Source organism: Artibeus jamaicensis, unplaced genomic scaffold (assembly GCF_021234435.1).
Source record: "Artibeus jamaicensis isolate MK-2021 breed Jamaican fruit bat unplaced genomic scaffold, CSHL_Jam_final contig_447, whole genome shotgun sequence".
NCBI lineage: Eukaryota > Metazoa > Chordata > Mammalia > Chiroptera > Phyllostomidae > Artibeus > Artibeus jamaicensis.
This window is the reverse complement of record NW_026521834.1, coordinates 3011579-3032391: the sequence shown is the minus strand read 5'-3', so window position 1 is coordinate 3032391 and position 20813 is coordinate 3011579. Positions and strand designations below refer to the sequence as shown.

The 20813-nt window shown below is 58.2% G+C and overlaps 3 protein-coding genes across 4 annotated transcripts; 1 reads left to right on the top strand and 2 right to left on the bottom strand.

Moving 5' to 3' along the window:
- Nucleotides 1–3011: 3011 nt before the first annotated feature.
- Nucleotides 3012–6042, bottom strand: KRTCAP2 (keratinocyte associated protein 2). Its single transcript, XM_037132683.2, has 5 exons — nucleotides 5957–6042; nucleotides 5471–5622; nucleotides 5299–5362; nucleotides 3397–3463; nucleotides 3012–3164 (listed from the first exon to the last, which is right to left on the bottom strand). The coding sequence occupies exons 1-5, from the start codon at nucleotides 5958–5960 to the stop codon at nucleotides 3044–3046; spliced, it is 408 nt and encodes a 135-aa protein (XP_036988578.1). The 5' UTR covers nucleotides 5961–6042; the 3' UTR covers nucleotides 3012–3043.
- A 654-nt stretch (nucleotides 6043–6696) lies between these two features.
- TRIM46 (tripartite motif containing 46) lies at nucleotides 6697–15914 on the top strand. 2 transcript variants are annotated; one of them, XM_037132684.2, is made up of 10 exons: nucleotides 6697–6759; nucleotides 8140–8401; nucleotides 8646–8989; nucleotides 9684–9827; nucleotides 9949–10044; nucleotides 10734–10987; nucleotides 11261–11382; nucleotides 12325–12627; nucleotides 13473–13770; nucleotides 14794–15914. In XM_037132684.2, exons 1-10 carry the CDS (start codon nucleotides 6697–6699, stop codon nucleotides 15185–15187), a joined length of 2280 nt encoding a protein of 759 aa, XP_036988579.1. In that variant the 3' UTR covers nucleotides 15188–15914. The 2 variants fall into 2 exon arrangements, with proteins under 2 accessions (XP_036988579.1, XP_053522286.1); XM_053666311.1 differs by lacking the exon at nucleotides 13473–13770 and having other exon boundaries at nucleotides 14794–15029.
- An 843-nt stretch (nucleotides 15915–16757) lies between these two features.
- MUC1 (mucin 1, cell surface associated) lies at nucleotides 16758–20300 on the bottom strand. The gene is made up of 7 exons (XM_053666202.1): nucleotides 20146–20300; nucleotides 18875–19713; nucleotides 18723–18778; nucleotides 18451–18584; nucleotides 18192–18313; nucleotides 17959–18108; nucleotides 16758–17049 (listed from the first exon to the last, which is right to left on the bottom strand). Exons 1-7 carry the CDS (start codon nucleotides 20204–20206, stop codon nucleotides 16981–16983), a joined length of 1431 nt encoding a protein of 476 aa, XP_053522177.1. The 5' UTR covers nucleotides 20207–20300; the 3' UTR covers nucleotides 16758–16980.
- Between the last annotated feature and the right edge of the window lie 513 nt (nucleotides 20301–20813).

The window sequence follows — 20813 nt, the reverse complement described above, 5'->3', positions numbered from 1 at the left end:
ATAGTTGAAGGGAGCCAAACCTCTCTGGGTCTTTCCGAGGGCCGGTCTCCAGGGCCCAGGTAGAACAGAGTTGGAAGGAAGGGTCCCAGGTCACAGAGTCTGGGGTGGGAACAGCCGACTGCGCTGCACAGGGAGAGCTCTGCACTGCACCACGGCAGGCCTGCAGCAGGGGACGACATGCCTAACTCCAGGGGCCTCTCCCTGTCGCCACAGAACTCAACCACGCAGCACCAGGTGTCAACCTCTGTTTGGCCAGTTTGCTCTGGATGGTGTCTGCTGTCAGGTGGGACTGTGGTCTGGGCCCGGCCCCCTGAGGAACTTCCCATCTGCTGGGTTGGAGGCAAAGAAATGTATCTAAAGCAGAGCAATTAAGTGCCACCAACTGTGCCCGTGCAGTGTTTGGGTCATTGTTTGCTCAGGAGGCGGCTCTGTGGTTGATCCTAAATCAAGGAGTGTACGGGGCAGGCCAGCGGCAGTCCCCGAGGGCAGGGCCTCCAGCTTCCCATTCTGATGTGGTTCCCACGGTGCCAAGGGCCTGCTGGGCTCACGGGGAACTTCAATGCTGGCTTTTGACTGAAACTTTCCCCTTTGTATTTGTCTCCGTGTCTCTCAGCATCTCTGTCTCTAATGGTCTCTGCCTTGTTCCCATTTCCCAACATCCTTCCCGATGCCCTGGGGAGCAGAGCTGGCGAGGGGAGGCAGTGGGAATGAGACTGTGTCCTGTTCTCACCAACGACAATAAGGGCCGGAAAGGGCTGGCCTGGCGCAGACTCGCCTCCCCGCCTGCCCTGAGCTCTTCCACCAGCCCGGACCCCCTGCCGTGCCCTGCATGCCAGGCACCCCTCACTCCAGTTCTAGTGCAAGGGGAGCCCGGCCCCTGCGGGCTGGGGAGCCTTCCCACCCTGTGTCACGTTCACACTGCACTCCTGGTGGCAGTGTTACTTCCCGGCCCAAGGACTGCCCTGCTGGGCCAGCCTCCCCCACTCCCATCTCCTCCTCCACAGTGTTTACTTTTGTTTCCTGAGTGGGCATGGGAGGCATGGGTGCAGGGCCGAGAGAGAGAGAGAGAGAGAGAGAGAGAGAGAGAGAGAGAGAGAGCGGGAGGCAGGAGGAAACATCTGGCTTCCTTCTGTCCTCCAGGGCTGGGACCCAGGCCTCCGGTCTGAGGGTGGAGCGGAGCCCCAAGAGTCCAGGGGCCAAGAGGTCAGTAGCTTGCCCTTCTCACCTTCAGGTCTCCTGAAGCCAAGATACCTCCCACCCACTTACTTAATGATGGTGATCAGGTAGCTGGGATACCTCTCCCAGGGTTAATTGGTAGGTCAGACACAGGCACCCTGCAACTAGGCACCCTACAGATAGGCTGGGTGGAGGGCCTAGGTCGGCACCAACCTGCCTTGTAAATACATTCCCTGAGGAAGGGGTCATTATTTCTGGGCCACCTGCTGTCCCTGGTGCCTACACAGTGGGTACCCTGGCACCTGCTCTCCAGCTCCTCCCCACCCTCCCTTAGTTTGGCCTCACCCAAGCTCTCATCTTTGGAGGTCAGCTGCCCTCAGGTGGCCAGATACCCGCAGCTGTGTCTACTCTCACCTGGGCTGGGACGTGGCCCTCTGCTCTGTTCCCACCCCAGGTCGGGATAAAGTCAGCAGACCCACACCCAGCCCATCCTCCTTGTAGGTCCAGGGCCCATTTTGGACAACCTCTCCTCCTCCCTCAGAGAGTCTGACATACTGCAACCCCCCAAGCATCACTAGTTAAGTTGGAGCCTAGAGTGGCTACGCCCTCTCAGGAAAGCTCGGGTCTTCACTGAACTCTTCTTTGCCTCTGCTCCCAGCCTAGGTGAGCAAGGAGACTTGCCCCAGGTTACAGCCCTCCCAGGTCAGCTAGTCCTTTGGGTCCTCCAGAAGGCTGGCGTCCGCTGGAGATTTGGCTGCAATCCTCCCCAGTCCTGAGGGTGCGTTTGAAATGGATCTTGTTGCTAGTCTCCTGGAGACGTAAGCTCATAAGGCCCTCTGCAGGCCTCCTGGGCAAACTGCATCACACTCCCTCAGCCTGGGCACAGGAGGAAAGGTTTGGGATTATAGTAGAGATGAGTTGGGGTGGGCCTCTAATTCTTGACCAGATCTCCTTTGACTCCATTTTCATTAGGTCTTCCTTCCTCACTTCGGCACATTCCATGTACAGGATTCTCTGTTCTAGAAGGGCAGGTTCTTTGAACCAAAACACTGGTCTTTAATGCACATTGCAAGGCACTGCAGAGAACACAACAGCGACAGAGGCACGGCGCCCACCCACCAAGCAGGAGGCAGGGTGCTCTGGACAGAGGTTCCTTGTGGCAGATCACAGACAGAGCAGAACCTGGAAAGCCACATCTCTCAGGCCTTCTCCCTGTCATTTTATATACTTTGCTAAAACTTAGTAATTCCTAATCTCTTGGCTACTAGACAAAAAAAAAATGAAGGCACCTGAACAAAGGAGATGGAGCAATGATTAACCTCGGGAGTCTTGCTAAACACAGGCGTCTGTTCATGCTGGGGCAGAAGAGGGAGGCGACATCATAGGGCACCCCGCCCCAGACTAGGAGAGGTCTGCTGGTTTGCTGAGTGGGCGACCGGGAGTAACCAAGCCCACACCGAAGTAAATGGACCCGTGAGGAGGTGCAGGGGTGAGGAGCCTTCCTTTCCTGTTACTCTTCTGTTCCAAAAGCTATTCCAGTTCTGAAGAGCTTTCCTGGCCTACAGACTTTACCCCTTTACCCAAGGTCAAGTCTGCTGATTGCTGGTGTACTTTTCTTCCATTTTGAGACACAAGCCTCTGTCATTCCAGTGCCTAGCAAAGTACCTGGCCACTGATGGCACTTCATAAAATATTTGCTAAAAATGAACCTTCATGGAAGGAAAGCCCCACTACCCCCAAGATCTAAAAACAGGAGGTACCCATGTGCCCTAACGTTCTGGACACCATCCCGGCATTGGCAGGAGAGGGTCACAGCTTATAACAGCTCAAAGAGCTACAAAGAATCAACTTTATTGGATATTCAAGATCAGTTTCTCTTTTTGCCCTTGCCAGCGACCTTGGCTGGTGTGAGGACTGGAGCTGTCGCCTGATACAGCGCAGAGGAGATCTTGTTGATATAGTACAGGCCGACCATGGAGAAGATGAAGCTGCAGGGCAGACACAGAAAGGTCATGGCATCAGCAGGCACGCTGCCAGTCTGGTGTTTCCCGGGGCAGACACCAGTATCAGGGAAGGAGTCCGGGCTCAGACTTAGGAAAATGGGGAAGGGCAAAAGAGGGACAAGAGACGGGGAGGGAGGTCCAGGGAAGGATGGGACCATCACAGGAGGACCGAGGGACAAAGGACAGGATATCGGTTACCCTGCTGTCAGGCACTTACCAGGTGGTGACGCAGACTCGATGGATGAGGCCAGATGCAAAAAGAGCCAATAGGAGGCAAAGGAGAACTGGGGAGGCAAGAGGCGACAAGCAAGGTGGAAGTCAGAATGGAAATGCCAGGTCAAGTCCAGGAGAAATCTTGGGCTTTCTGAATCTTGGGGAATGTGCCCAGAGGGATACAGCATGGTAACAGCAGAGCCTCAGATGGCCTTTCTATGCCCAGCACATGGAGGCTGCGTGCTTATCACCAGCTCTGCCTCAGATACCATGGAACTTCCCTGTCCTGGATTTCTTCCAGAGAAAAGGAGAAGTGATGGCAGAGTCTGAAGGGCAAGGCTTGCTCCCATTTGGGGAAGAGAGTCAAGGCCTTTCCAACAGAAGCCAGCCAACGGGGATCAATTCATCCAACTGGCCAGTGATGGAAGCTGAGGGCCTCACTCCCTAGACACAGGTTGGAGGGCAAATTGCCTGTATATATGTGCCCACGGGCACAGAAAAGTACCGTAGTCTGTCTGTCTAGATCAGGACTGGAGAGAAGGCGGGGGGCAGGGCAAACCCTACCGGCTGGCTGGGGAAGAGCAGGGCAGGCAAAGGTCAGGAACCCTGTCCCACAGTGAAGAGTTCTTCCACAAGTAAGCGACAACAGTTCACAGGGAAACGCAGCCAGGGCTGCTTGGTGGATGGAGCTGTGGAAGCCTGCACAGGGCTGGGTGGAGAGAGCAAGACCCACAGCGGGTCCGCCAACAGTGACACTCGGTCCCACCACAGGCAGGCTTCACATGAGATGGCATCTGTTGTCAATTTTTAAAAATCATTTATAAGATATTATTGTAACCTTGAAGGTTGTCTTGATTTCTTGAAAACCCATCCATCAAGAATTGATCTTTCTGAGCATCCGCAGCCATTGTCTGATGTTCAGAAGGGTAAATTCTGGATTGGACCCATTTCCCTCTATAAAAAACTGAGGGTTACCTCAACTGGCACAATCGTTCCATCTTTAATGTACTTTTCAATGAGTTCACCAAACTGTGAATGTGGGTTTTTCCTTTCATCACCAACAGAAAGGTGTGTGAGGCCACATTTGTGGACAATGCCAGCACCAGGACCGACGGGGATTACGACCAGCAGCTTCCTGGGGCGATCAGGGCAGAACCAGAGGAAAGCTAAGGCCCAGCATATGCAGCAGCCAGGGCCACCGAGGTGCAACGCAGAACACTGACGGAGCTGACAGCAGCCTTACCAGCGAAAAGGGGACTGGCGGGGCGGGTCCCGGCCCCCCTGCTGTCTGCACCCGAGGCACCAGGAAGGGTCTCTGCCATCAATTTTTGAGCATGTGGCATCCCTGGTATGACTGCTTTATAAACTTAATTCTCCATAAATATCTAAGTCATCAAACCTCAGTTACTTGTGCAATAACAAGGATCATTCCAAACAGGAAACAATCTAAGTTATTCTAATGTGGTCAGGATTCCTGCTGACCTAGAAACTTGGTGTATTAGGCTCTTCACAATCATCTCTGATAGAATTCACTAATATTCGATCAATTTCACATCAGAATCCCTCAACAAACTTGATCCTTCCTGCCTGCTGCTTCTGGCGGGAATAAAGAACACCTCTCTATGGATGTATCCAAAACAGGTCCAAATTTGTCTGCTCCCTCAAATTTTCCCTGGGAACTGTCCAGAAGGCAACTGAGTTTCTGGCTTTCAGAGGCCTTCTCGTCCAGCTCCAATTCCAGGCGCCAGCTGAAGTCCTAGATCCAAAGTGTCACCCGTCTCCAGTCTTACAAACATATTCCCTTCTCCTAAACTACCTTTACTTTCTAAGCACCTGGAAATTCAGTACTGTGTTGGGGGAGAATAGAAGAGAGCGTTCAATTTCTCAAACCCCAATTTTCACTTACTCTCAGGGAAGATCTTTGCTTGGAATCCTTTGCCGAAGACAAGATTCTCCAGATTATTGAAGGCCTGGGTTGAGGGAATTAAGGAGTAGGGCAGAACTGTGTGGGCACCGGGGTCGGCACCAGCCCGCCGGGCCCTCCCCCCTCCCCACCCCTCTCCCCCGCAGGAGGATACAGTGAGAGAGAAGACGAAGAGGCCGGAGCCAAGCAGGCCCCCCTGGATGGTGAGCCACTCGGTGGAGGCCAGCTGGCGGCTGTACATCTGCATCCCGGCGAAGAGCAGCAGGGACAAGAGGGAGGACAACGCCAGCGAGGTGCCCGTGCCCACTGCTGGAGAGGATGAAAGCGGAGACCGGCAGTCAGGCCCGGTCCTCTCTCCAGGAGCCGCAGGCAGATTCGGCAGGTCCCGGAGTTCGAGGGCCGGACCATCCAAGCACTCCCGGGCCTGCAGCCATACTCCCCAAATCCCCCACACTACACGGCGACCCCCAGGAATTCCTCAGCCCAGGACTCCCGGCACCCTCCGTCCCAGTCCAGGCAAACTGGCCCGCCCCCTGGGACCCAGGACACTTCGGCTCTGAGAGAAGGGGACCAGGAAAGCTGGTCTGCCCCAAACCCCGACCCCCACGAGCCCGTCCGGGGTGTCCCGCCGGCCCGTTACCCATCACGCCCTGCCCGTAGGTCCGATAGACGCCTCCCGCCCAGAAAGACCGGAGACGAGCCGGACGCGTCAGCACCCAGCGCAAACTTGCTTCCCCAGGGCCTCCCCTTTCTGCCTCTGGGCTCCGCGCGTGGCGCCCTCTCCCGGCGGGGAGGAAGCATTGCCAGAGGACCTGAGCCACCGCCCTGGTCCGGGTCCTTACCCGCCCCCTGAGCAACTTCTGCCTCTTAGTGCAAGCTGGCTGCACTTAACCCTTCAAGTCACCGGGACTACGGCCCATAGCTGCTCACTCACCTCTGTCTTCTTTGTCATTTATGTCACCTCTAATGCCTGTTCCTCAAACCTCCTTCCCACTACGGAACATTGCCTGACATGTCCCATGGACTCTCCGCCAAACCAAAATCTAGTCCTACCATCCTGGGGTCCATCTTTCTCTAAAACTCTCCTTCCGCTCTATATGAGTAAGATTAGGAACGCGAACATAAGATGTGGTTCTCCCCTCAAACACCATTCCATGTTACACTGCTCCCCGCCACCAACGCCTTCTGAGAACCACGTGGGGAAAAAGATTTCCCACCTCCTGCCCTGACTGGCGCTGGTTGAGGCTCGTCCCTGGAGCATGCGCAGTGCTATTTTACCCCCATCCCTCCCCACACCCCCACCCGGCTCCTGCATTAAGCCCAGGGTTCTCAGCTGCTGCCTGGATCGGGCACCCGGGGGCGGGCGGGCAAGGTAGGGCCATGGCTGAGGGTGAGGATATGCAGACCTTCACTTCCATCATGGATGCACTGGTTCGCATCAGTGTGAGTTAAGGTGGGGTCGAGGGGAAGGGGAGGTGGAGTACAGCGGTCCGGGGCAGGCCGGGTCCTCGAACAGGTGGAAATCTGGCAAGATGCTGGGATGCAGACAGGGGGCTGGTGATGGCGGAAAGGACCGGGAGGGTCGGGATGTAGGTATGAGAGGGTAATCCGGGGGGCAGCCCGGAGACAAGTGCCGTGAAGGCGTCCATCTGCTGGGGTGTGAGAAGCTAGGAGCTGCCCGGACGCAGCGGGTTAGCTGGGGTAGCGGCCAACAGGGCTGGGGCTGCAGAGCAATGGGGCTGTCCTGTGAGGAGAGGGCGTTTGTGAACTTGGAAATTTTCCAAGAAAACTGAGGACAGGTGGAAGTGCTGAAGGATTCGCCCCAGGGTGTAGTTCTCAATTTGGACAGCTCCACCAGACCCCACCCCACCGCACCCCCACCCTGGGCTGCCTCTGAGCCTCTAGCAGTTGTCATGGCAACCCATGCCCGGCTCTCCCAGGGGCGGTGCCAACCCTGCTCTCCCCCCTCTTTCTTCCCCCTCCCTCCTTATCCCTCCCTCCTTTGTCAGCTGCGCCCCTGACCGGGATGGCTGCGAAGAGAGGGACCAAGGTGAGGTGAGGGGGTGGGGCATAGCTTGAGGACCCTGGCCACTAAGAAAGGGAGGAGTACTTCCGGGGGGAGGGGGGCGAGTAGGCTAGGCGTTTGTTTACCCCTTGCTTGCGGAGGGGTATGCGGCTACCCGGGGTTATGCCTGGGGAGGGAGCGGAGGTCCAGATGGTGGGGGCGAAGGAAAATGGGTTAGTGTAGCCGGAAACTGGAGGAGACGGCTGGGGAAGTGAAGGATGGTGGATGTAGGCTGGGGCGGCCTCGGGCGGGAGTCGCGGCAGGAAGACTGCCACAGTGAGCAGGAGGATGGAGAAAGAGCTGCGCCTCCCCATAGCGAGGAGTCACACGGGGCGGCGGGGGGGGGGGGGGGGTGGTCCGCACCTAGGTGTCCAATTGACTGTGTCCTTGAGAAGAAGTGCCGAGGCAGTAACGGAGGTGGGGGAGGGGGCAGTGGCCAGGTGAAAGGGGCTGCAGATCCTGCTGGGCAGACGGAGTGGAGGGGGTGGGGTTTGACTCTGGAAAGCTCAAGCTCCAACCATGAGCTCCAACCATCCCTCCTCCTCTGTAGGCCTTTAGCGCTGCAGGAGGGAAAACGAGGCAAGAGACAGAGCTGAGAAGGTCTGTGAACCAGGCCTAATCTGGTGCTGGGGAAAAGCCATAGGTAGTTTGCCTTGTCTCTTTCCAAGACCCCCTTGGGTCTCTAAGGGCAGCCGAGAGGCCTGTCAAGATATGCCCAGGTGTGCAAGCTCTGACCCAACCTCCTGGTCCCTCTACAGACGAGCATGAAGAACATGGAAAAAGAACTGCTGTGTCCAGTGTGCCAAGAGATGTACAAGCAGCCACTGGTGCTGCCCTGTACCCACAATGTGTGCCAGGCCTGTGCCCGTGAGGTGCTAGGCCAGCAGGGCTATGTAGGACATGGTGGGGACCCCAGCTCTGAACCTACCTCTCCTGCCTCCACCCCTTCCACCCGAAGTCCCCGTCTCTCTCGCAGAACTCTACCCAAGCCAGACCGCTTGGACCGGCTGCTTAAATCAGGTGCGCCTCGGGCCTGTGGGATGGGGGTGAGGATGCTGGGATGCTTATCAGGAAGATGAAAGGGGTGCATCCCTGGCCAGGGGTATCTGTCTGTCTTTCAGGGGGAGGAGATACTGCTCATTTAGGCTCTAATAATTCAGTTGAGCCATATCAGAGCGAAAATTTATTTTTTTAATTGAACAGACTTTCCCCACCCCTAGCCAGCTGTAATTTTCAGCTCTCTACCTCTCCTGCCCATCCACAGGTTTTGGGACATACCCAGGGCGGAAGCGAGGAGCTTTGCACCCCCAGGTGATTACGTTTCCCTGCCCAGCCTGCCAGGGTGATGTGGAGCTGGGGGAGCGAGGCCTGGCAGGCCTGTTCCGGAACCTGACCCTGGAGCGTGTGGTGGAGCGCTACCGCCAGAGTGTGAGCGTGGGTGGCGCCATCCTGTGCCAGCTGTGCAAGCCCCCACCACTAGAGGCCACCAAGGGCTGCACCGAGTGCCGTGCCACCTTCTGCAATGAGTGCTTCAAGCTCTTCCACCCCTGGGGCACCCAGAAGGCCCAGCATGAGCCCACTCTGCCCACCCTCTCCTTTCGCCCCAAGGTGAGCCAGCACTTGCAGGGCTTGAGAAGGTAGCAGCATGGTAGAGCTGGGTGGGTGCAGGTGCCTGGCACTCTGGGCCTCCAAAAGGAGGTAGGCAGGAGTTCACCATTGCCAAGCTCCTTTTTCTGTGAGAACAACAAAAAAACACACTATCCCTGGCTGGTGTGGCTCAGTGGATTGAGCGCTGACCTGGGAGCCAAAAGGTCACCAGTTTGGTTCCTAGACAAATCTTTGAACATCTCTGAGCCCTCATCTCATCTGCAGAATGAGGCTGCTACTGTGTGCCCTGCAATATCCACACCCACAGGGCTGTTTGGAAGATCACATGACAAATACGAATGGAGCACCTACGTGCCTAGTGCTGTTCTAGGCATTGTGATATGACAGAAAACAAGATGGACAAGGTTAATTGTTAACCACAAGGCTGAGATTAACTGTCATTATTCTTATTGTTATCTCTACACCTTTTCTGAGGTAGATGAAGGGAGGAGCAATGCTGCTGCCTGGAGGGTACTGGAAAGGCTCTCTTTGATGCCAGTATGTACCACCAGGTGGCACTGTGGAGCACCACCAGCTGAGCTCCCTTCCACCCCCATCTGGTCAGTGGAGGGAGGGCACCAAACTGCTCCTGTGGCAGGTCAGCACCCTTATGCACACCATTGGCTGACTATGCCACTGCTGTTTCTGTTCCCAGGGTCTCATGTGCCCAGACCACAAGGAAGAGGTGACCCACTACTGCAAGACATGCCAGCGGCTGGTGTGCCAACTCTGCCGAGTGAGGCGCACCCACAGTGGGCACAAGATCACACCGGTACTCAGCGCCTACCAGGCCCTCAAGGTGAGGACCACCCCTTACATACACACGGAGCCCCAGTGCTAACTCACTCACACCTTCTTACACCTCTTAACTGCTGGCTTCTGCCAAGCTGGGTGATTGCCCACCTTTTTTACCCCCTCAGGACAAACTGACAAAGAGCCTGACATACATCCTAGGAAACCAGGACACAGTACAGACCCAGATCTGTGAGCTGGAGGAGACTGTGAGGCACGCTGAGGTGAGGGAGGGTGTTGAGGTGGCCCTTGGCCCACCTGGGGGTGGAAGCAGCAAGGGGGTATGGGTAGGCATGGCCCAGTCACCTGGTTGCAAGCTCAGGAAGCCAGTGTGGGGTCCATGAACATGTCACGGTTCTGGTTAAACTAAGTTGGCAGAGACATCAGTGCCCCAGGGCAGGCTGCACCTGGAGCTACAGTAGCACCAGGGTGGCTATTGCCAGGACAGGGGATACTTGCAAAGCCCCAGGGACACAGCTCAGATGCCCTGAGGCTCAGTTGCCTGCTGAGGATGGCACTTATTCCCGGAGCTCAGGGAAGGTGACAGCTCTGATACCATCTTCCAGCTCTCATGAGTCAGCCGACACAGGGTGGGCAGTGAGGACAGCATGGACGCGGGGGGGGGGTGCCAGGGACACCCCTGTGGATGTTAGGGCACTTATGATCACTTTTCTTTGGGGGAACCCTTAGGGATTATGGTGTGGGCTCCAGGAAAGTTGGCATGAGTGGTCAGGAGTTGAGCCCATCTGGGTGTACAGGTGCCTTTGGAGCCATAAGCCTGGCCCCGTTGGAGTGGGTGGGTAGGATTCCCCCAGATTCTCAGGACTGGGTGGCCCTAGCCATGGTGTAGTACCCTAGGAGGCTGGTGCGGGCCCTGCCTTCGAGAAGACAGTAAGTGTTGCTCTCTGGGCAGGTGAGTGGTCAGCAGGCCAAGGAAGAGGTATCCCAGCTGGTTCGGGGGCTGGGGGCTGTGCTGGAGGAGAAGAGAGCATCGCTGCTTCAGGCCATAGAGGAATGCCAGCAGGAGCGGCTGGCCCGTCTCAGCGCCCAGCTCCAGGAGCACCGGAGCCTTCTGGATGGCTCAGGTCTGGTGGGCTATGCCCAGGAGGTCCTTAAAGAAACAGACCAGCCTTGCTTTGTACAAGCAGCCAAGCAGTTACATAACAGGTACATCGGGACAGAGCTCAGGGCACAGGTTTGTGAGGGGCAGGGGCATCATGGGTATAGCTGATGTCCAGGACAATGTCTCAAGTACCATCCGAAGGAGAACTGGGCCCTGAGGATTTTCTCTAGGCAAAACCAATATCCAGCTTGCCTGAAGGGATAAGGAAAAGACCCAAAGCTGATCCCGGGGCTCCAGGGGCAGGCAGGCAGGCAGAAGCAAGGAGAAGGATGGCTGCCCAGATGGCAGCACCTGACTCCTGCGTGCCCCTGTCCCAGGATCTCCCGAGCTACAGAGGCCCTCCAGACATTTCGGCCAGCTGCCAGCTCTTCCTTCCGCCACTGCCAGCTGGACGTGGGACGTGAGATGAAGCTGCTGACAGAGCTTAACTTCCTTCGAGGTGAGGAGATGGCCAGACCCCAAGCCCACTTAGAGCCTTCCTCCCTTCTTCCCCAGCAGCGGGCCCGGGGGGCAGTGCCCACCAGCGACCTCCCAGCCTACTGCCTAGCCTGGCCAGCCACCCCTGCCACCTAGCCCACTGGCCACCCGGCCCCACCGCGCTCAGCGCTGCTTCTCCCTCTCTTTGTTTGTAGGCTGTGGCCACCGCGGACTCTGCTCCGGAGCACCCCAGGCAAGTCAGCGGCCCGGGCCCCCTGCTCCTCTCCGCAGCCCCCCTGCAGCTCAGCCACCCATTCTTTGCTTCCTTCTCTGCCCTGCTTTAACCAGACTCCTGGTCCTCCCCAGACCTGGGCCTTCCTTAGGGGTTTGCCTGGTCCTTGCCCTTCTGACCTTCTGTCCTTGTGCCCTTGTCCTCTAGACTTTTCTGCTCTTTTCCTTAACCTTTGTGCCTTGCCATCAAGCTTTGGCTTGCCCTTTGTGGTCCCCCATTTTCTGTCTTGCTGACTCTCTATCTCTCTCCCTCCTACTCTGTCCCCTCCTTCCTGTTCAGGGCCCTCTTGCCTGGGTTCCAGTGGCCTTTCCCTACAGTTCCTCTTTATTCATAGAATAAAAAGGGTTATAGAAAGAAGCGTCCCCATCTGGTCTGGTGCCCTCATTTGACAGAGGAGGCAACTAAGGCACAGAAAGGGAAGTAACTCACCTAAGGCCAGTGTGGCAGACAGGACTAGCACCCAGGCCTCCCACCTACCTAGCATACACCTGCCTCTCTCCTCCCTTGGGCTCTGCCCGCCCATCCCCTGCCCCGGGTCCAGATGGGTTTCCTCCCCAGGTCCCTCTCACCCACACTCACCCCCCCGGCTCCCGCTGCTTTCCCTTCTCCTGCCTACCCTCCATGCCCAGCCAGTGGCCAGGCCCTGAATGCCCCTGCTCTCCCTTCCAACAGTGCCTGAGGCTCCAGTCATCGACACCCAGCGCACCTTTGCCTATGACCAGATCTTCCTGTGCTGGAGGCTGCCTCCCCACTCGCCACCTGCCTGGCACTACACCATCGAGTTCCGGCGCACAGATGTGCCTGCCCAGCCGGGCCCCACCCGCTGGCAGCGGCGCGAGGAGGTGAGGGGCACCAGCGCCTTGCTGGAGAACCCTGACACAGGCTCTGTATACGTGCTGCGTGTCCGTGGCTGCAACAAAGCGGGCTATGGCGAGTACAGTGAAGATGTGCACCTGCACACGCCCCCAGCGCCCGGTGAGTGGGCGGATGGGTGGGCACAGGGTGGCATGGAATGGGGCAGGGTACTCTGGGACCCAGGCACTAACAGCTGGGGCTGGCTGAGCACTGGAGAGACAGTACAATGCAGTGGATCACACTAATTCTGAAGCTGGACCTCCTCGGGTCAAATCCCAGCACTGCCTCTTGCCAACTGTGTGGTTACAGGCAAGTTATTCACCCACTCTGAACTTCAAGTTCCTCTTCTGGAGAGGCATTTACAATACCTCAAAGGGCTGTTGTTGGAGTTAATTGAATTGATGATACACGTCAAGTCTTAGCCGAGTTTGCACCTCAAATAAAGGCTCAATAAATGAGAGTAAAGGGACTCCCCAGAAAGTAGTGCAGACCCTGGGATTCAGGCAGAACAAAGGAGCATCACCCCCCAGAGGGCGCAGAGACGTGTGGGTTGAGTGTAAGGACCAGATGTGACCGCCAGAGTGTGGGCTGGACCGTGTGGGCAGGCGGTGGTGGGCGGGAGTCACCACAGGGAAGGGAGCAGGGGACTTGTCCATGGGGCCAGCCACGAGGGGCGGTGGAGGAAGTACTGTGAGTCACCTGGGCCTGGAAGGCTGGTTTCTGTGGCCACTGGTCATCACTAAACTCTTCCTGGGGCCCGTGTCCATCTGGAACACCCCCTCTTTTTTCCTTACCCGCCTTGCTCCCGCTCTCCAGGTCCTGTTCCTGAAGCCTCCTGCCTGTCCTGCAGCAGCTGGTGCCTTGTTCTGAGGTCTCCCAGTATCTTGTGCTAAAGCCGCACAGTCCCCAATGCCAGTATTTGGCCCTGAAGGCCTTCCTTTTGTCTCCGCCCTCCCCCACTCCAGTCCTTCACTTCTTCCTGGATGGCCGCTGGGGCAGCAGCCGAGAGAGGCTGGCCATCAGCAAGGACCAGCGAGCCGTGCGGAGCGTTCCAGGGCTGCCCCTGCTCTTGGCTGCTGAGCGGCTGCTCACTGGCTGCCACCTGAGTGTGGATGTGGTCCTGGGTGACGTAGCCGTGACGCAGGGCCGCAGCTACTGGGCCTGCGCCGTCGACCCGGCCTCCTACTTGGTCAAGGTGGGCGTTGGACTGGAGAGCAAGCTGCAGGAAAGCTTCCAGGGCGCCTCAGATGTGATCAGCCCCAGGTCAGGCCGCTCTGGCAGGGATGGGGTGTGAGGGCCCTGGGTGGGGGCTGGGGACAGGGTGAGGTGGCAGGGAGAGCACAGACTTGCTGGGGTGAAGCTGGGAGGAGACTGGGAGGAGGCAGCAGGGTAATGGGAGCCAGGCCAGGGGGCCCGTGGCCGAGGAACATGTGGGATCAGCGGAGGGCTCTGAGGGTTGGATTTTGGAGTGTGTGGCTGGGGAAAAAGATGGCAGAAGAGGGAACCGCTTCCACTTCCTTCCGTCTGTCACTCAGGTCTGATACACCATCTCTCCCAGCCACGTGTCTTTCCCCCTAACACCGCATTTCCAACACCCTTTCCCCACAAACCCTCCTCTCCCACACCTTTCCAACCCTATCTTTTCTTAACACCCTGAAATTCTTTCCTTAAAATTTCCATCTCTAAACGCTCTCATCCCTGACATCTGCCTAACACCCCCACACATGCTTTCCCCCCAACGCTTAATCCCAGCACTCCACCCCCAGGACCCCATTTCTTCCCAAAGCTCTCTGTCCCCAACCCCCATCTTCCTGACATCTCTCATCTGTGATACCGATGCGCCCTCGTCTGTCTCCCAGCATTTCCCTTCCCGGCACCCTTTCTCTGCTCTGTCACCCCTGAACCTCAGTCACCAAACCGCATTCTCCCAGCAGCCTCTGCCCCGCGGAGCCCTCTCCCCGCGTGAGAGCCCAAACCATACTCCCCACCACCCTCCCACCTCAATAAGGCTGCGTTTCTTCAGTGGGCCTCATCAGTACCTTGCCTTTCTTTTGCCCCAACACCTCTCTTGCCAGCGTGATGTACCTTCAGTACCCCTTTCTTGCCAAACCAAACCCCCAACCCTACGACCTAACCCCTGGCTCTTTGACATGTTTTTCCTCAACACCCCAAATCCATCATTTCAACTGACATTCCATACCTCCAACATCTCCGCGCACTGGCGCGCCGCCTGCCACCTCCGTGTTCCGCCCTCCAACACCTCCTACTCAATGCGCGCTCCTGCAGGTACGACCCAGACAGCGGGCACGACAGCGGCGCTGAGGATGCCACAGTGGAGGCGTTGCCACCCTTTGCTTTCCTCACCATTGGCATGGGCAAGATCCTCCTGGGGTCCGGGGCCAGCTCAAATGCAGGGCTGACGGGGAGGGATGGCCCGGCAGCCGGCTGCACTGTGCCTCTGCCGCCCCGCCTGGGCATCTGCCTGGATTACGAGCAGGGCCGGGTCTCCTTCCTGGATGCTGTGTCCTTCCGCGGGCTTCTGGAGTGCCCCCTGGACTGCTCGGGGCCTGTGTGCCCTGCCTTCTGCTTCATCGGGGGCGGTGCCGTGCAGCTGCAGGAGCCGGTGGGCACCAAGCCCGAGAGGAAGGTCACCATCGGGGGCTTCGCCAAGCTGGACTGACCATCGCACACCCTGCTTGGGCCCTGGCCCGCCAAGCTTCCTGGACCCGGGTTATTCCTCCAGCAGCTTTTCCCTCAGACTCTTCCTACTGTGTGGTCCTGTCCTTCACCCCATGTCTCTGTCTTCCCAGGACCTTCTCTCGACCCAGGGACACTCCTCTGCTCACCTTTCCGGGTGTTCCCCTGTTTCTCCGTGGCCTGTTAACCCGGAGCGCCAACCCACCGAGTTTCCACTCCGTGCTTTGCCCTTGGTATCTCTTCCAAGTCGTGGCGAGCACCCCTTCTCCAGCCCCACCCCACGCTCCTTCTCAGGCCAGTTAGGAGAGAAGCTCTGGGTCCCTGGGCACCATCTCCAGCTCTGCCCTGCCAGGCTCCCTGCCCCACTGATGCTGAACTGCAGGCTCAGAACAGGCAGGCGCTCTGCTTGGACACTGCCCGTGCAGTCCCTGGTGAGGGAAAGGACCCTCCCCATTGTTTAGGTGGGTCCCCATGCCCTTCAGCCGCATGCCTCTGATGTCCCCTTCTCCCTCTTGCATGCTGTCCTTGTCCCGCACCCATGCCAACGGGCCAAGCCTCCTTTTGGGGCCCCGGCAGAGATTGGGTGTCCGCATTGGGTTGGGCCAGGCAGGACCTCTGGTGCCCACGGCTGCCCCCTTGCAGTAGGGACTGTTAGGTCTGTTCCAAGCAACAGCTGTCATTTTCACGGTTTATAAACAATAAACTGTGGTGCCAGGCATGTCTCTGCCTTCCCTGAGCGGACCATTCCTCTCACTTTCTGTGCCGGGTGTGGCTGCCCCGAGGGAACCTGGGTCTCAGACACTGCTCAGGGCGGGGCTGCCTGGTGGGTATAGCAGCTGAGGCACAGGGGTCCCCAAACCAGGCGCTCCCCAGCCTCCTGCCAGCCCACTGGCCCAGCCCCGGCCACCAGGGGGTGCGTGGTCACCCACCCCCACATGAGGGGGGGCACCTGGGCGTGGCTCCCAGACCCCGAGGGAATGTGACAGAGGGGAAGGCACTGTGCTGGGGCCGAGGACAGGGAACCAGAACCACTTCCCCGTTCCCTGGGCCAGGGGAGCAGGTCCTAGAGCCAGTGGGCAAATGGGGTGGCCTGTAGCCAGAGGGGCCAGGCTGGGCACCAGCCCCGGATCTAACACTTGTTGTGGGTGGCTGTGTTGACTCTGACGCTGTTATCGCTGCCTAAGGACTCTTCACAGCCGGGCAGCTCGGAACAGAACCACCTGAGGGCACGGTGCCAAGGGGAGGAAGGTGTGGCTGCCGGCCCCCAGCCGGGGCGAAGCCAGGGCCCAGCCACAGGCACGCAGGCCAGAGCCCAGCCACCTGGGTTTCGTTTCCTCTTGTGCCGCCAGCGATGGGAGAGAGGTGACTCAAATTCTTCCGCCAGCCACTCCGGCGCCCCAATGTCATCTTTCCACACACCCCTGCCACTGAAGCGAGCCTGCTCCTCCCCTTTCCTCCCTGTCTTCTCCCCCAAAGGCCCCTTCCAGACCCCCCACACACACATACGTTCTGACCGCCCCTCCTGTCTAAGGTCACAGATGACACATCAGAAGTTGGCAGTCAGGGCAGAGTAGGCCCACAGTTTATTCAGCCATGTACACGTTCCCACCCGGATCTGGGGGCATATTCCCCAGAGCCCTGACAGGCTCCACTGGGGCTGGGTGGGTTAGAGGACTTGCTGGGGCCTGCGGAGGAGGCCATGAGTGCCCACTGGAACTCTCAGCTCCCCCATCGGTTCAGAGCGGGGCACTGGCTGGATGCTCTGGCAACGTGCCCCTACAAGTTGGCAGAAGTGGCTGCTGGGTTCATGTAAGAGAGGCTGCTGCCACCGTTGCCTGCAGACACCTGGGGGAGGGGCGCAGGAATCCAGGCTGAGGGGCAGAAGCTTTCCTGGGAGGAACTACCAGGACCCCTGGCTGGCAGGCACCAAAGCATGGCTCTCAAAGGGTTAATTTGGAGAGCACCTGCTGGTCACCACCACCGGCAGCCGGTGACTGTAAACAGGGCCCGCCCTCCTCCTCCTCCTCCCCTCTACTCCCTCCCTTCGATTCCAATCAGCCCCCTTCCTCTTCCCTCCTGCCCCGTCTCCCTCCACTCTGCTCTTCTAGCCCAAGAAGGTGTGCATGCTTATCCGTGTAAAACTGGAGAAGGAAGTTCCAGAAAAGGGAAAATGGGGTCAAGAAAAGGAAAGTCTCCCTCCCCCACCTGGAGTTCCAGCTCCAGGTGACCAAAGTAATTATTTACTAGGACCTGCAGAGAAAGGCCAGGAGAGGAAGGAGACTCCTGAGAACCCCACCCGGGCTTACCTGGTTTGGTGAGACTTCTTCCCCTGGATCAGAGACCCCCGCCCCCACCAGCCTTTCTCAGTCTACCCTCCATTCTTGGGACAAATGGGGGCACAGGCACTCACTCCTTGTGAGTCCCGCGTGAAGGGCTCCCCCGGGAACGTTGCCCACCCACTTCACCTCTGGGCAACCTGTCCACAGCGTTGGCACCAGTTCAGCTGAACAGTGAATGCTGTTCTGGAAAAGTTAGTAGTGGGGACACTCCCTTTCGGAGTCACCTTTCTTCTGTGGCCTCCTCCGCAGGCCCTTCCCCAGAACTCTTCCAGCCTCTACCCTGTTCTCGCCAGGCCCTCCGCCGTCGGTGCCTCCTCTCAACTCTTTCAAGTTCTTTGGGTTTTCTAAGTACCCCTTTTAAAACCCTTCCCAGCCAAAACCTCTGTCTCTCTCCACCTGTGGGACCCATCCTCACCTCCTCATATGGACTACGCTTGGTACTGCCAGGGGCCACATAGCGCCCATGGGTGTGGTAGGTAGGGTAGTCGCTCATAGGATGGTAGGCATCTCGGTTTGAAAAGATGTCCAGCTGCCCACAGTTCTTTCGGCGGCACTGACACACAGCCTGGGGAGATAGGAGGTTATGGGGGGCCACGGAGTTCCTCCTAGCAGGGGGGCTCTGGTTCGGGCTGAGGACTGAGTACTTACCAAGGCAACGAGACAGACGATGGCCAGCACGACCAGTACACACACAAGCACCAGCAGGGCTGTGCCCCAGCCAGGAACCCCGGGCCCAAGCTGGGCAGAGGGAGGATATGACACGTCATCAGCTAAAAGGAAAAGCAGTGATCAGGGCGGTCTCCCAAAGGAGGTGCCCCCCCAGGACCCAGGGAAAGGCAGGAATCCAGACACTGCAGAGAGAGGGGCCCTAGAAGTGTGGTGCCAAAGCGAGGGAGAGAAGCCTCACCACTAACTCCTGAGATGCTCAAGTCGTACTTGGTCGCTTTGTATAGTTGACGAACAAACTGTGCCTTTATGTCGTTGCCACTGGTGGTGCTGTCTCGGAAGGCCAGAATTGACTCCACCACCACGGATCCCGGCCTGCTCCCAGAGAGATGGGCAATGCAGCTGCAGGTCCCCACTTCTGGACACTTGCCCCCAACCACAAGTGTGCCAGTCCCTCCCCACAGCCTCGACCACATCTACTCACTCAGACAGAGTCCACACCCAGGACTGTACCTGAAATTCACATTAGAGGAGCCCAAAAAATTGCCAGGTGCATAAATCTGCAAAAACTGGGGTGAGAGGGAAAGCACTGAGAATTGGCACAGGTGTGAGCGGTTCTGGAGGCCGCTGCAGGGGAGTGCATGGCAGAAGGGCAGCTTACTCACCAATTCAGTAATGTTTCTCTGCAGCTTCTGGTAGTAGTTAGTTCTGGGGTCCTCCAGGGAAGAGTTAAATGGGCGGTTCAAAATACGGAAGGACAGGAGGAAGAAGGAAATCCTGTGACTGGGGGAGGTGAGGGGCACTGTGCTACCATTAGTGCTGCTGACAGTGGTCCCGGTTCTGTGGCTGGCAGGGGTGGTATGAGTATCAGAGGTGCCCTTGTGTGATGGAGTGGCAGCTGAGTTTGACATAGGGCCAGTGGCTAGGGATGAGGTGGCACTGTGGAGTGGAGAGGTGGCCAGGCTTGAGGCAGGGCCGGTGGCCGGGGAAGGGGTGGCACCGGGGCCTGGAGCGCTGGCCGAGCTTGAGGCACGGCCGGTGGCTGGGGAAGAGGTGGCACTGTGGACTGAACTGGTGGCCAGGGACGAGGAGGCACTGTGGAGTGAAGAGGTGGCCAGGCTTGAGGCAGGGCTGGTGGCCGGGGAAGGGGTGGCACCGGGGCCTGGAGCGCTGGCTGAGCTTGAGGCAGGGCTGGTGGCTGGGGAAGGGGTGGCACTGTGGACTGAACCGGTGGCCAGGGACGAGGAGGCACTGTGGAGTGAAGAGGTGGCCAGGCTTGAGGCAGGGCTGGTGGCCGGCGAAGAGGTGGCACCAGGGCCTGGAGCGCTGGCCGAGCTTGAGGCAGGGCCGGTGGCCGGCGAAGGGGTGGCACCGGGGCCTGGAGCGCTGGCCGAGCTTGAGGCAGGGCCGGTGGCCGGCGAAGGGGTGGCACCGGGGCCTGGAGCGCTGGCCGAGCTTGAGGCAGGGCCTGTGGCCGGCGAAGGGGTGGAATTGGAACTGTGGACTATAAGAAGTTGAGGGTTGAGTGTGGACATAAATCAGAAAAGGAGAAAATACATCCTGTAGCATTTGGAGAAGTAATGCCAGGAGGATTTGGAGACAAACCTCTGAGTCGGCCCTTCTCCTCCTTCCTAGCTGGCAGCCTCCCTCTCCCCACAGCCCTCTGCTCTTGATCGGCCATCGTCTACTCCGAAGATTGACCTCTTCTGTCCCCCCACCCCCACCCTCACCCCAGACTTCTCTTCAGGAAACGTGTGTGCCCCAGCACCCATGCTCCCGAGGCAGGGGGTCCTCTCTTCTTAGCCTTTCTCCTTTATTCTGGCACAGACTAGGCCACCCGTCTGCAACTGCTGCTTCATGGGGTGCCATCTGCCAGGAAACAAAACCCACAGAAAGGCTGCGCAGAGCAGCCCCCGCCCCAGCTTGCGCCCCTCACCTTCAAGCACTGGGAATAGCAGTAGCACCAGGAAGAAAGGGGCCTGGATACCCGGAGTCATGGTGGTGCTGGGCCAGGTGGGGAGGGGGCAGGACAGACCCGGGCAGGCACTGCGTGTGAGGTGGGACGGCGCAGGCACCTGCTGCTTTATACTGGTCCTTCGCCCGCCCTGGGCTCAGCCAGAGCAGGTGACAGGTGACAAAACCCCGCCCCTTCCCCCACTCCCTACCTCCTATCTTTTCCTCCTCCTCCCCAACTATTCCTGTGCCCTCGGGTAGGGCGCATGGGCTTGAATCACTCAACCCTCTGACAAGCTGTTTGTTCTTCAGTTGGCCTCCCCCTTTCACCAACCAGCCCTTGGCTCCAGAAGGTGGTGTGTTCGGGGAAAAGTGAGGGAGTCTGGGACCTAGGTCCTCAAGGCTTTAGTTTTAGCCTCAGGGCTATGGCCAAGGTGAGAAAAGGAATAGAGAAAGTGGGTAAGTTAGGGCTGGGAAATTTATATCAGTCCCCCACTACACTTCTTTCTGGGCCCCTTGAAGCCCCACTCTGGGGGCTGAGAAGAAATGAGAAGGCTTGCTCTGACTGGCATGGTTCAGTGGGATGGGCACTGTCCCACAAAGGGAAAGGTCTGGGCTTGGATTCCTGATCAGGGCACGCACCAGGTTCCC

Excerpts from the sequence above, each read along its gene's own strand:
- KRTCAP2 (XM_037132683.2), bottom strand. Across the intron at positions 5,363-5,470 it reads TCTTCGTCTTCTCTCTCACT|GCCTTCAATAATCTGGAGAA; the intron begins GTATCCTCCTGC and ends CCCTCAACCCAG. Across the intron at positions 3,165-3,396 it reads CGAGTCTGCGTCACCACCTG|CTTCATCTTCTCCATGGTCG; the intron begins GTAAGTGCCTGA and ends TCTGCCCTGCAG.
- TRIM46 (XM_037132684.2), top strand. The coding sequence starts at position 6,697 with ATGGCTGAGGGTGAGGATATGCAGACCTTCACTTCCATCATGGATGCA. Across the intron at positions 8,402-8,645 it reads GGACCGGCTGCTTAAATCAG|GTTTTGGGACATACCCAGGG; the intron begins GTGCGCCTCGGG and ends GCCCATCCACAG. Across the intron at positions 10,988-11,260 it reads GCCAAGCAGTTACATAACAG|GATCTCCCGAGCTACAGAGG; the intron begins GTACATCGGGAC and ends CCCCTGTCCCAG.
- MUC1 (XM_053666202.1), bottom strand. The coding sequence starts at position 20,206 with ATGACTCCGGGTATCCAGGCCCCTTTCTTCCTGGTGCTACTGCTATTC. Across the intron at positions 18,779-18,874 it reads AGAGAAACATTACTGAATTG|TTTTTGCAGATTTATGCACC; the intron begins GTGAGTAAGCTG and ends CTCTCACCCCAG. Across the intron at positions 18,314-18,450 it reads GAGCATCTCAGGAGTTAGTG|CTGATGACGTGTCATATCCT; the intron begins GTGAGGCTTCTC and ends TTTTCCTTTTAG.